General features: G+C 42.2%; 1 protein-coding gene across 1 annotated transcript in view; it reads left to right on the top strand.

Annotated features, from left to right (window-relative positions):
* Positions 1-13,637, top strand: part of LOC134336424 (sodium-coupled monocarboxylate transporter 1-like) — a 61,568-nt gene that overhangs the window by 18,109 nt on the left and 29,822 nt on the right. Inside the window, exons 5-8 of the mRNA XM_063030643.1 lie at positions 1,923-1,974; positions 3,883-3,950; positions 6,650-6,804; positions 10,264-10,404. Of these exons, the coding sequence (XP_062886713.1) occupies positions 1,923-1,974; positions 3,883-3,950; positions 6,650-6,804; positions 10,264-10,404 (416 nt within the window). The remainder of the gene's footprint in view (positions 1-1,922; positions 1,975-3,882; positions 3,951-6,649; positions 6,805-10,263; positions 10,405-13,637) is intronic.

Below are 13,637 nucleotides of genomic sequence, written 5' to 3'. Positions count from 1 at the left end.
GAACCTCTGCTCTAAAGCATCTTCCATCTTGCCTGTCATTTTGTGCAATTATTACCATATCTGTTTGATTAACTGCTTGTTTAGATTCACAGAATTACTTTCGTAGAAGCTGAATGGGGAAAAAACTCGCTTCTCCAGTGCATCTGCTGGCAGTCTTTATTACACTTAATATAATCTCTCACTAATCGCTCATCCAGCCTCCTAGAGCACCCACGTCCGTGGATCCAATCCTACACCTGACAATCCAATAGCTCCTAATTCTGCACAGGCCTCATTATTAAGGTGCATATCCTAAATTCTCCCAGTCACAAGATTTAACTTTGATAGCACCCTTTCTCCTTGTATTTTCTACGATGGCATTCATTAAGATAGGAGCAGCAATGACATAGCAATATCATCCCCAGGACGTCTCCCTCCAAACTCTCTCCATTAGTCAGGATCGACCATGGATGCTTCTTCCTATGTGTTTGTCAATCAATATGCAAGCCAGGGCAGTACGATATGGAGAGCAAGCTGTTGCTCGAGTAGCGTTCTCCCCCTCTCCATGCAGCTGATGAATCCAAAGGAAAAGTAAAGACCAATACAGTCTGGCACCAGCAGCGTCGCAGGAATTGCTAGTCATCACTGAATTCAACTTAGGATTGCCTTAGGGACTCCAGTCCCAGTTTTGTCTTTGGGGTTTATACCCGAAGCCTTCCCTGTGGATGGTATAACCACATGGCAGCAGAGATTTGAGATTAGAGTTTTCTTTCTCTTAGATGAGCTGCCAACCACGGCTGACAAGTCCCATCTGCCTGAAGCGAATAGCTTTAGGGCGCCAGTAACCCGCCTTTGCCCCTTCTCCTGTCAGTTAAAGTGATTCTGTTGGGCTTAATAGCCAAGCCACACGTGAATGCCAGGAGCTGAATCCAGTTGTCAGAGGCTATTTGAGATGCATGCCACTGGGAACTTTTAATAGGTAGTGGGAGGTTATCCCCACTTCCTACCCCGGCTATAACAACCTTAAGGAACCACATTTGACAAAGAGAAAAATGTCTCTCAAGTCTGAAGGTGACAAAGATATCAATGAGTGTTAATATACTGTAACAGGTTCACTGATGACTTTGCTTTATGGTGCCATAGAAATTAATTTCGGATTTAATTTTGATGGAATTAATATATGGCTAGAGGGAGTTTGAACTAGCTGGTTCATTTAAAAAGGGAAAGAGCATCAGGTACAGGTGAATGGAACATGTGAGGCAACTCACACACACAAAACGCTGGAAGAACTCAGCAGATCAGGCAGCATCCATGAACAGTCGATGTTTCGGGCCAAGACCCTTCATCAGGACTGGAAAGGAAGGGGGCAGAAACCAGAATAAGAAGGTAGAAGGAGGGGAAGGAGTTAGCTTAAAGCTTTGGGTCTGGGGGTCACATATCTATTAGGTCAGGTGAGGATGGCAGTTTTCATCTTGTGGAGTGCACAAGTGAACCAAATGGTTCTTTACATCAATAACTTTTAATTCATGGTCACCTTTATTAAGACAAATTAGTGGTTCCTTTCCACCCACTACTAATTCCAGATTAGCACTGAATTTAAATACTGCAAGGGCCGTGCTGGGATTTGAATTGGGTTTCTATGTTGTTAATTTAGATTTCAGGATTCCAGGTCAAGTAGTGTAACCAGTACAACACCACTTCAGTGTAGCATTCGTGGTAATTCATGACTTTCATCAACAAAACTCCGTTACACAGAAATCATTTGCGCACTGCAGTACATTGTTTCTCCCGTTGGGCCAAACTGTGCAGAGATAACTCTGTTTGACAGCTCTCTAGATATCGTTTTCCATAATAGATTTTGCTATTATAAGAATTCTGTGGACAAGGTAATTGAAAGGTTCCATTTCATTAGTTGTAATGTTGTTTCACTGGCTGTCTTTCAGAGCATTTATCTTGGTATTGCCACCTATACACCTGCATTAGCACTTAGCGAAGGTAAGTGGAACTATGTTTTATCATACAGTATTTAAACAGTTATTGTTATAACAAGGAATTCTTTATTCCACTAGATTCCAGTCACATACTTTACCACTGGGTACACAACAGCAACAACACAATAACATCCAATCACAAACACGAGAAAATATGCAGACGCTGGAAATCCAAAGCAGCACACACAAAATGCTGGAGGAACTCAACAGGTCAGGCAGCATCAATGGGAAAAAGTAAATAGTCGACATTTTGGGCTGAGAAGGAAGAGGGAAGGTGCCTGAATAAAAAAGTGGGGTAGGGTAAGGAGGAAGGTGATAGGTGAAGCCAGGTGGGTGAGAAACCTCAAGGGCTAGAAAAGAACGAATCTGATAGGAGAGGAGAGTGGACACTCGGAGAAAGGGAAGGAGGAGGGGACCCAGAGAGAAGTAACAGGCAGGTGAGAAGAAGTAAAAGGTCAGAGTGGAGAATAAAGGAGGTGGTGAAATTTTGTTCATCAGTAGGAGAAACCTTGGGAGTGGCCACAACTTGGCACAAGAGGAAGCAATCACATACTTTACCACAAGGTACACAACACAACAACAATTTTCATGATATCTGCTAATGATATTAAACCTGATTCTGATTGATAGCAGTTCTGACTCCAATGCAGGGATTCCCAACCTGGGGTACACAGATCCCTCGGTTAATGATAGAGTTTAGGAACCCCTGCTCTAATGGTACTTCCAGGTCTTTGCCAAAGAACAAAGGGCTGAAAGTGATGTGACCCCTCAAATCTATTTGAGCATATGTATATGATATAGAACAGTACTGCACAGTATGGGTCCATCCACCCACAATGCTTGTGCCAACCTGTATGCAAGATAATGTTCAAAAGTCTAAGGCACATATATATAACTAGGGTGCCTAAGAGTTTTGCACAGTACTGTATTCATCAATATGGAGTGGAGAGCCAGTTTGTAAATCTGGCGGGAGCAAAGGCTGTTGGGAAAGGTGAGGGTGAAGTGCCACAGGAGTGGTGGAACAGAAAGAGTGCAAGAGGTGGGGGGCAGCTCAGATGCAGGCACACCCAGCCCTGAGGCACCAGGAAAGGACATTAGATTCCAAACGATTAGTTTATTTGTCATTACAGAATGCCACTCTGGTGCTTCCCGCTCCCTCCCCTCTCCCTTCCTCTTTTCCCAAACCATGATTCCCCTTCCCATTCTCAGTCCATTATAGAGACCCATATCAGAATCAGGTTTATCATCACTCACATATGTCATGATGTTTTTTGCAGCAGCAGCAGTACAATGCAATACATAAAATTATTACAGTACTGTGCAAAAGTCTTAGGCACCCCAGCTATATATACACATACGTGTGTGTGTGTGTGTGTGTGTGTGTGTGTGTGTAACACTTTTACACACACTGAACAGGTGCAGTGAAAAAACAGACCCATAGTATAGTGAATGAGGACAGTGATATAACAAATGAAACTTTGAGTTAGGTAGTGTGAATTAGAAAAATTCTTATCAAATTTTCATTTTCCTGATTTGAATAAATATAATTATTCTTGGAGGAAGGTTTCTGATATTCATATCATAAGCATTCTCCTCCTACACTTCCTCAGCACTGGAATGGAACGCATCCCCTTGCACCTCCTCAGTGTGCTGCCTGAGGCCAACTTGCCACTAAGTCCTCACTGTAGCTTGACTATTACCTCCTAGATGAGAAGACTCAATCAATTGGTCGTCCATATCTGGCCCAGGAAATTGCAAGTGCATGGTGACTTCTGTTAATGGGTCTTAGTATTAGCCTAATCAAGCATAATTCAGCCCACTATCATACCTATGAGTTAAATCATCATCTCAAAAATAAGTTATACAGCTTGGTACATAATTTTAACCTTTTTCTACGACTTACTTATTTCAGTTACCGGGGTAAACTTGTGGACTTCCATCATGACGACAGGACTCGTATGTACGCTGTATACAACACTAGTAAGGAAACTCAACATGAATATTTAAAAACATTAATCAATAGTCAATTAAATGCTTTTAATATTGGAAATAATTCAATATTAAATTCCGGTGGTTGGTGGTTGGGTTGAGTTAGCTGATTGACAAGTATATAAAAGCCAAGCATTCGGAGGACACACCACAATTAACAGCACACTGATGATGCCTCCTCGTGGGTGACAAAACATTTGCAAGTATTTGCCAAGATTAGAGAACAAATCAACCCAATCTGTTTTTAATATGTAGGATTGATATTTACTACCTTATACAATTATTTGTAGAAATTAATCTTACAGTAAATTAATCTGTTATTTATATTTTATTTAAAAAATATTTTTGCTACTGTACATTTCAGGTACATAGTCATATTAGGCTAGAAAAAACATCAAGATCTTAAACCTGGGTCACTTCTCATCTAGAAAAACATCTTTTTTGAAGTAATGAAAGTAGATATTAATCTAATCAGATCAGTTATAGGCCAGCATGTTAGCAACAGTCATTTCCATCTATTATTTTCATGGGTTTGACCTTTCAATGGTTCAATTTAATATTAGAGAATGTATACAGTATATACCCTGAAATTCTTACTCTTTGCAGAAAAAAACCACAAAGAATGAATGACAGAAAATGTTAGAACCCCAAAGTCCCTCCTCCCCCTTCCCCCTCCCACACACAAGCAGCAGCAAAAGCATTAACCCAGCCCTCTCCCCTCACCCCACTTTCTCCAGTAAAAGCATCAACCCCCACTACCCACCATGCAAACGATAGCAAAGCCCCCAGAGACCGTGACCTAGAGTCCATCAAAAACTACTGTCCATCCCGAAACTTCGACATGTCAGACAGGCTCTCCCTCTCTCTCTCGATAGAGATATCTTTCGCTCCTGCACAACTCACTGCCGCGCTGTGACAATCTGCTGCATCGCTTGTCCAAGTCCCTAACTTGAAGACCAGCAGACTCTCACTCACTGTCAAGAGAAGAGAGAGATCGCTTAAGTGCGGCGGCTTTCTTTCAACAGCAGTGAACACTGCCTGCTGTCTCGATGTTTCAATCTCTGTGTCATTTCCAGCTCTTTATCCTTTATTTTTTGCTCTTTATTTCAAAGTACTAAGCTCAAAGTACATTTTATTATCAAGGTGTGTATACTTTATATAAGCTTAAGATTCATCTCCTTACAGGCAGCCACAAAATGAAGAAACCCAATAGAACCCATTAAAAACTGGCTGGCTTTTCTCAACTTTGGTATCTCTTGGCTTGTTTGCATTTTCCTATAAGTACTCCTCCTTTATACCTCGGGGATGGAGGGTGGAGATATATATTTACTAAAGGATTAGATTAGATTAGATTATGAAGACATGCAGTCCTCTTTTATTGTCATTTACTAATGCATGCATTAAGAAGTGATACAATATTTCCTCTGGTGTGATATCACAAAACACGGGACAGACCAAGACTGAAAAAAAAAACAAAACCACATAATTATAACATATAGTTACAACAGTGCAACAATACCATAACTTGATGAAGAGGTCCGTGAGCACAGTAAAAGTTCAAAGTCTCTCAAATGTCCCACATCTCATGCAGACAGGAGAAGGAAGAAAAACTCTCCCTGCCATACCCGACCACGGTCTGACTCTAAGTCATCCAAAAACTTCGAGCTCTGATCAGCCCTCTGACACCGAGTACTGAGCACCATCTCTATCCGAGTGATTCAACCTCCATCTCGGTCGCTAACAGCAGGCAAAACCAGGGATTTAGAGGCCTTCCCGACACGCAGTAACAACAGCAGCGAACGAGTGTTTCAGAAATTTTTCCAGATGTTCCTCTGTGCTTTTCACATCCGTTTCCATCAAATCAGAATTGTCCATGGCCCCTATTTAACGGATACAATATCATTTTTCACCGGAGGGCTGCGCACGCGCAGCGCGCTGCTTTCTCTTCTCCCACTGCCGCTACCCAGTGGATATGTAAGGCTCTCCTCCCTCCGCTAGCCTGCAGGTCACCCTTGGGCAAGGTGTAGCCCCTGCTTAGCTCCCCTCCCCACTCGATCCGGGTCACGTGAATCTATGGGAGCAGGTGGTGGATGGTCGTATGAGCAGCCAGTACATATCAGAAGTCCTGGTAATGGTGACCATTGATGCCAGGCAGACAATCTCTGGAGTATTGATAGTGGCTGTGATCACCTGACTTGTAAAGACACTGCCCAGAAAAAGGCAATGGCAAACCACTTCTTTAGAAAAATTTTGCCAATAAACAATCAAGGTCATGGAAAAACCATGATCGCCTACATCATTTGACACAGCACATAACGATGATGGTGATCTTTTAAGAACATAGACCATTTTGTTAAACTGAATTTCTGAATTTAAATTCACAAATTTCAATGGTGAGAATTTACAAGCATTACCAGTGGTAGGGTAAGGCAATGGCAAACCACTTCTGTCAAAAAATTTGCCAAGAACAATCATGGGCAGAGGCCATGATCACCCACATCATGACACAGCACATAATGATGATGATAATGAATTACTGAATAGGGAGACATGCCATTTAATAGCCATGCAAGTATACTTAATGCAGATACATCAGCCAGCCTCAAGACATTCAGTGTGGTTAATGCATTGTCTATTGCTCAGATAACTATAAAAATGTAAGGAATATTGCTTACTTCATTTTTTTTTAGGGTGGCATAAAAGCTGTTGTGTGGACAGATGTTTTCCAGATCTATATAATGTTGGCTGGTCTTCTTGCTTTGATGATTCAAGGCTTAATCCACAGTGGAGGATTTGGAAAGGTTTGGAAAATTGCAGAGGAAGGAGGACGCCTCAATTTTTTTGAGTAAGTAAAAATTGAAGTGATGTTATTGGTTTAGAGAGAGTAAGACGTTTCCCAGTGGATCTGACAAACTAGGCGCAGCTCACGTGGATTTACAGGGTGATGGTTGAGTGGCAGGATGAACCAGACGCAGGGACAGAAAAGTAATTGGAATTGTGAAGAGGGTGTGGACATAGCAGGGTGAAACCAAAATTATGAAGATTAAGAGGATTAAAGTTCAAAGGTTAAAGTATATTTATTATCAAAGTTGACTAAATACAGTCAACACACACAAAATGCTGGTGGAACGCAGCAGGCCAGGCAGCATCTATAGGAAGAGGTACAGTCAACATTTTGGGCCGAGACCCTTCGTCAGGCCTATACACTATATACAGTCAACATACATCAAAGTTGCTGGTGAACGCAGCAGGCCAAGCAGCATCTATAGGAAGAGGCGCAGTCAACGTTTCAGGCCGAGACCCTTCGTCAGGACTAACTGAAGGAAGAGTGAGTAAGGGATTTGAAAGCTGGAGGGGGAGGGGGAGATGCAAAATGATAGGAGAAGACAGGAGGGGGAGGGATAGAGCCAAGAGCTGGACAGGTGATTGGCAAAGGGGATATGAGAGGATCATGGGACAGGAGGCCCAGGGAGAAAGACAATGGGGGGGGAACCCAGAGGATGGGCAAGGGGTATAGTCAGAGGGACAGAGGGAGAAAAAGGAGAGTGAAAGAAAGAATGTGTGTATAAAAATAAATAACAGATGGGGTATGAAGGGGAGGTGGGGCATTAGCGGAAGTTAGAGAAGTCAATGTTCATGCCATCAGGTTGGAGGCTACCCAGACGGATAATAAGATGTTGTCCCTTACAACCCTCTGCAGCTTCTTTTGGTCCTGTGCAGTAGCCCCCCCAATATCAGACAGTGATGCAGCCTGTCAGAATGCTCTCCATGGTACATCTACAGAAGTTTTTGATTGGTTCCTGATTAGTAAGGGTATCAAAGGTTAGGGGAGAAGGCAGAAGAATGGGGTTGAGAGGGATAATAAATCAGCCATGATGGAATGGTGGTCCAGACCTGATTGACCAAATGGCCTAATTCTGCTCCTATGTTTTATGGTCTTAGATATGCTGACCGGTCGATGTTCTGAACAATTACAGTATTTCTTTAACTGTTACACAACAGTACAATATATTTCTATTGCACCCAGTGAATTTAAGGCGATCAGGAAATCTCGATCTCTGGCCCCACATTCCTGACCCCTGGTCTTCCAGACCTGATCACAGCTCCTACTCAGGATGGATTCGCAAGACCTTTTAATGAGAACATAGAACAATACAACACAGGATTAGGCCCTTCAGCACACAAGGTGTGTGCCAGCTGTGCCAATTAACTAATCCTATCTCCCCTCTTCAACAAGGGAAATTATAGGCCACACACATCAAAGTTACTGGTGAACGCAGCAGGCCAGGCAGCATCTCTAGGAAGAGGTACAGTCAATGTTTCAGGCCGAGACCCTTCGTCAGGACTAACCCTTCATCGACTGTACCGCTTCCTATAGATGCTGCCTGGCCTGCTGCGTTCACCAGCAACTTTGATGTATGTTGCTTGAATTTCCAGCATCTGCAGAATTCCTGTTGTTTGCGTTTAAAGACACTATATACAGTCTTGGGATTCGTCTCCTTACAGGCAGCCACAAAATAAAGGAACTCACTATAACTCATTAATAAAAGAAGACGTCAAACACCTAATATGCAGAAAAAATAACAATTTTTGCAAACAATAACAGTAACCAAATTGCATTTAGTTCATTTTGTTTGTGACCAGCAAGTTGTCACTGTGCTTCACGAGTGACATCTTAAATTGGAAGACTGGTTTTAACTGGAATTAGTATGGAAAGGTACAAGGACCACATGGACATAGTTGAATAATGGATCTATTTATGTTCTGTATGACACTCTGGCTCTGACTATTAGAGAAGGATAGCCATTGACACAGTGAATAGAAAGCTGGCTGAAATTTCTTGAATTCTTGCGTTAACATTGCATCTTGCACAGAAAAAAAAGAAAGAGGCTTTATTTCATCCTTCAGGGGAAGCTCTGTAACTCCAGAGACAATACATGAAGTTCTGACAAAACAGAATATATCCTCTTCTTTCCCTCAGGATGTGGACAGTTGCTAAACAATGAAAATCTCCAAACAGCTGCTTCAAAAGGGAGACTTCAAAACTCGATTTCTTGTATTTGATGTGGTTTTGTTTTCGCAATGAGTAATAAGCATCTTGGTGGCAAGATGGAGATACGTCTCCATACCAAAGGAGGTGTAGGGCACTCCATCCCTCTCCTAGTCTGCAGATCACCACTGGGCAAGGTATAGCTCCTGCTTAGTGCCCCCCCCCCCGGGTCAAGGTCACGTGAAGCCATGGGAGCAGGCGGTGGATGGTCATTTGAGCAGCGTATCACCAGTCCTGGTAATGTGACCACTGCTGCCAGGCAGACAATCTCTGAAGAGTATTGATAATGGATTGTGTCACCTGTCTTGTAGAGGCACTGACCAGAAGAAGGCAATGGCAAACCACTTCTGTAGAAAAATTTGCCAAGAACAGTCATGGTCATGGAAAGACTATGATCGCCCACGTCATATGACATACCATATAACAAACAAATGAATAAGTCGGCTGGGGTGATATACTGTGTCCGGTGCTCTCGATGCGGCCTTCTATATATTGGCAAGACCCGACGCAGACTGGGAGACCATTTCGCTGAACACCTACGCTCTGTCCGCCAGAGAAAGCAGGATCTCCCAGTGGCCACATATTTTAATTCCACGTCCCATTCCCATTCTGATATGTCTATCCACAGCCTCCTCTACTGTCAAGATGAAGCCACAATCAGGTTGGAGGAACAACACCTTATATTCCATCTGGGTAGCCTCCAACCTGATGGCATGAACATTGACTTCCCCAACTCCCGTTAATGCCCCACCTCCCCCTCATACCCCATCCGTTATTTATTTATATACACACATTCTTTCTCTCACTCTCCTTTTTCTCCCTCTGTCCCTCTCACTATACTCCTTGCCCATCCTCTGGACTTCCCCCCTTCCCCTTTCTTTCTCCCCAGGCCTCCCGTCCCATGATCCTCTCATATCCCCTTTGCCAATCACCTGTCCATCCCTCCCCCTCCTGTCTTCTCCTATCATTTTGGATCTCCCCCTCCCCCTCCCACTTTCAAATTTCTTACTAGCTCTTCTTTCAGTTAGTCCTGACGAAGGATCTCAGCCTGAAACGTCGACTATACCTCTTCCTATAGATGCTGCCTGGCCTGCTGCGTTCACCAACAACTTTTATGTGTGTTGAATGAATAAGCATCCAGGCTTTTGTATAAATCAGCTTTGTGCTCCAAAGTAGTTCTAACAGTGATTTCTGTCATCTGTGTACAATTGAAATATAAATGTTGCATTTGTTTGAGAAATGTATTTCTTTCAGCTTTGACCCTGACCCAAGGAAAAGACATACATTTTGGAGCACGGTGATGGGAGGCACATTTTCATGGACAGCGATATACAGTTGTAATCAAGCACAGGTCCAAAGATATCTCGCCTGCCGAAGTGAAAAAGAGGCAAAAATGTAAGTGAAACTAGTTGTTCAAAGTTAAGAATCAGATCTAGATGTTTTCCGTAAATTCTAACAGAAGGTCTTGGATCAGAAACATTAACTCAGAATCGGAATCAGATCAGGTTGAATATCATCAGCATGTGTTGTGAAATTTATTGATTTTTCCGCAGCAGTACATTGCAATACATAATAGAAAAAAACATGAATTACTGTAAGTATATATATATATAAAGGTACTGAGATAATGTTCAATATTTCCTTTCTGATTTTCTGCTCCACCTGCTATTTCCAGCAAATCTTTTTAGTTACAGATTTCTAGCATCTGCAATTTTTTGATATTTTTCTTTAATAACCTGATCCTATATAAGCCGTTTCAAGGAGCTGAATGTCCGATTCCTGCTCCCAATTTTTGCATGTACATGTCTATTTTTCAACGTCTGTTTGCTCTTCTTTTCAAATTTCCTCATCATCTGTCTGACATCCATTTCCAGCTTAGACTTCCTCTCTTCTGAATCTCTGCTCAGCTTCCTTTCCCACTACAGAGCGAGTGAAAGTGAATCCCTAATACACCAGTAAGCATGCTCGTAGGTCTTGAGGTCTTGTATAGTCCAACCATTCAGGTCTCAACTTACCCAGAACCATTCCCCGTGTCTCAAGAATGGGGCAGCATGGTAGCATAGTATTTAGCTTAACGCTATTACAGTACCAGTGACCGGGGCTCAATTCCTGCCACTGTCTATAAGGAGTTTGTACCTTCTCCCTGTGACCTAAGATTCAAAAATTCAAAGATTCAAAGTATGGTTATTATCAAAGTATGTATTCAGAATACAACTCTGAGATTCATCCTCCTGCAGGCAGCCACAAAACAAAGAAACACCATGGAACCCTTTTAAGAACCACGTAGATTTCCTCTGGGTCTCTAGTTTCCTTCCACATTCCAAAATCGTACCGGTTAGTATGTTAATTGGTCGTATGGGTGTAGTAGGACAGTGTGGACTCACTGGGTCAGAAGGGCCTTTTACCACACTGTATCTCTAAAAAGAAGAAAGAATCTTAAGCCTTTTCTCCTGCACCATCTCTCCAACAATACATTTATCAGCATTTTTCTTTACCCTCTAGTGTGTAATCAAGAGAAACGTTAAAATTTTCACAGTCTCTGGATATTGGTGGTTCTAGACTGGAAGGTGTTCCCGTTAACTGTTATTCCTATTAACATCCCAAAGGCTAATGGAGGGAAGGAGTGCCTTACACCTTTTTTGGTAGAGATATATCTCCACCCTGCCACCCATCTTAAAATAAGAGCTACAAAATAAATCTGGAATTTAAAGCTAGCATTATTAATGGTAAAACCTTAAAACCATCATATTAGAGCAAAACTTAATATATCAGAGCTAACCTTTGCTGCCTATCATCAACTGATTTAGTCTCACTGTATCAGATGTATCCTCTGTTCTAAAGTTCAGAAATCTTCAGGTCATTCGTTCATTCAATGTAAATTAAACGTATTGGAGGTGCCACCATGGTGAAAGAACAGTCTGACTCTTTGACTCTGCACAATGTTGGATGGTTTTAACAGGCCAAATAGCCTCCTTCTGTGCCATTATGGTTTTCTAATGCTCTTGCTTTTGGATAACAGGAATTAAATCTATAGCTTAGGCTCCTTTACACTGGCAACCGTTTGCCTTGTCGGCAATGAGAATAGAATTGCCACAGTTGCCATCAGCACAAAATAGAGTGAAGACAGTTAGCAATAAAAATAAAAAGTAACAGAAAGAAAATTTTCCAGCTGCCGATTGATTAGGATTTGGAATGTATTGGTGAGGGTGGGGAGATTGTTGAGTATTTAATATTTCAGTGGCAGACATCCCACCCTGCAAAAACTCATTTCAGGGAGGTAGCACCATCAATTTGCAGGAGACTTCCGGGAGAGGTGGGATGTCTGCAACAGAGTAGCTCCTTAGCAGCCAGCCAGCTAGATTAAATAACGTTAGCTATTCTAATGAACAAATGACACCTGTTAATCTCACCTCAACATGTCTTTTACAGTCTTAACCCACCGTGGGCAATAGAAAAGTCACTGTTGCAAACAGTGCAGCGAGCAACACTGTCATTATTTTTCACCCCTGTTAGGCAGGGGTACACTTTAGTGTAGTCTGGGGTGACATACATTTTATATATTTTTTGGAACACTCTGCAGTGGCGCGCTCTCGCTCACACTCTCTCTCTTTCTCTCTCTCTCGTGGTCGCTCTCGCGCTCTCTCTTGCTTTCTTTCGCTCGCTCTCAAAAAAATTGATTTCTGTTATATTGTATATAATTTGCGGGCATCAGGGAGCCACTATTAATATGCGGGAGACTCCCGGAACTTCCGGGAGAGGTGAGATGTCTGCAGTGGTATTTGAGTAATCTTATAAATATATTGTTTGATCAAGCATTCTTAATCATTTAAATAATTCATTATGGGTTATATGTATAAAAAGTGAATTGCATGCATCATCATGCTACCATGTGTTACATGTGTGCCTCACTTAAAGTAAAACACAAAGTTAAACTCACATTTTTGGACTCCCCTGTCTTCCTTTGAATTAGTTTCATGTTTTGAAGTTACAAAACATAATAGAAATAGTGTGAATATGTTCAATTATGGGCTTTTGAAAGGGAATTCAATTAGAAAGGGCAGGGGGGAGGAGAAAATGCCTGGCTTTAGGGAGTGGAACTGCCTGAGCTATCCTTACACAGCGTTGTCATGGATTCACTGAGTCAAATGGCCTCCTTCCAGGCTGTGATCTGTCTGTGGTTTTCTGAATTTTTGTACAACCTAGCTACTTATGAACTAAGAGTAGGGCCTGAGCCTGCTTCATCACCTAGAGATCATGGCTGTTCTGTTTTACAATCTTGAATCCACATTTAGTCTTATCCCTGTTGATCTTTCACTCCCCCCTCTTTACTTAGTCATAGAAAAGTACAGCACAGAAACAGGCCATTTGGCCCATCTAGTCCGTGCCGAACCATTTAAACTGCCTACTCCCATTGACCTGCACCGGGACTATACCCTCCATATCCCTACCATCCTTGTAGCTATCCAAATTTCTCTTAAATGTTGACATCGAGTTCACATGCAACCCTTGCATTGGTAGCTCATTCCACATTATTGCCACCCTTTGAGTGAAGAAGTTTCCCCTCATGTTCCCCTTAAACTTTTCCCTTTCACCCATAACACATGACCTCTGGTAGAAGTCTCACCCAA

Source organism: Mobula hypostoma, chromosome 22 (assembly GCF_963921235.1).
Source record: "Mobula hypostoma chromosome 22, sMobHyp1.1, whole genome shotgun sequence".
Lineage (NCBI taxonomy): Eukaryota > Metazoa > Chordata > Chondrichthyes > Myliobatiformes > Myliobatidae > Mobula > Mobula hypostoma.
Note: the sequence above shows the minus strand (reverse complement) of the source record. Positions and strands in the feature narration are given on the sequence as shown.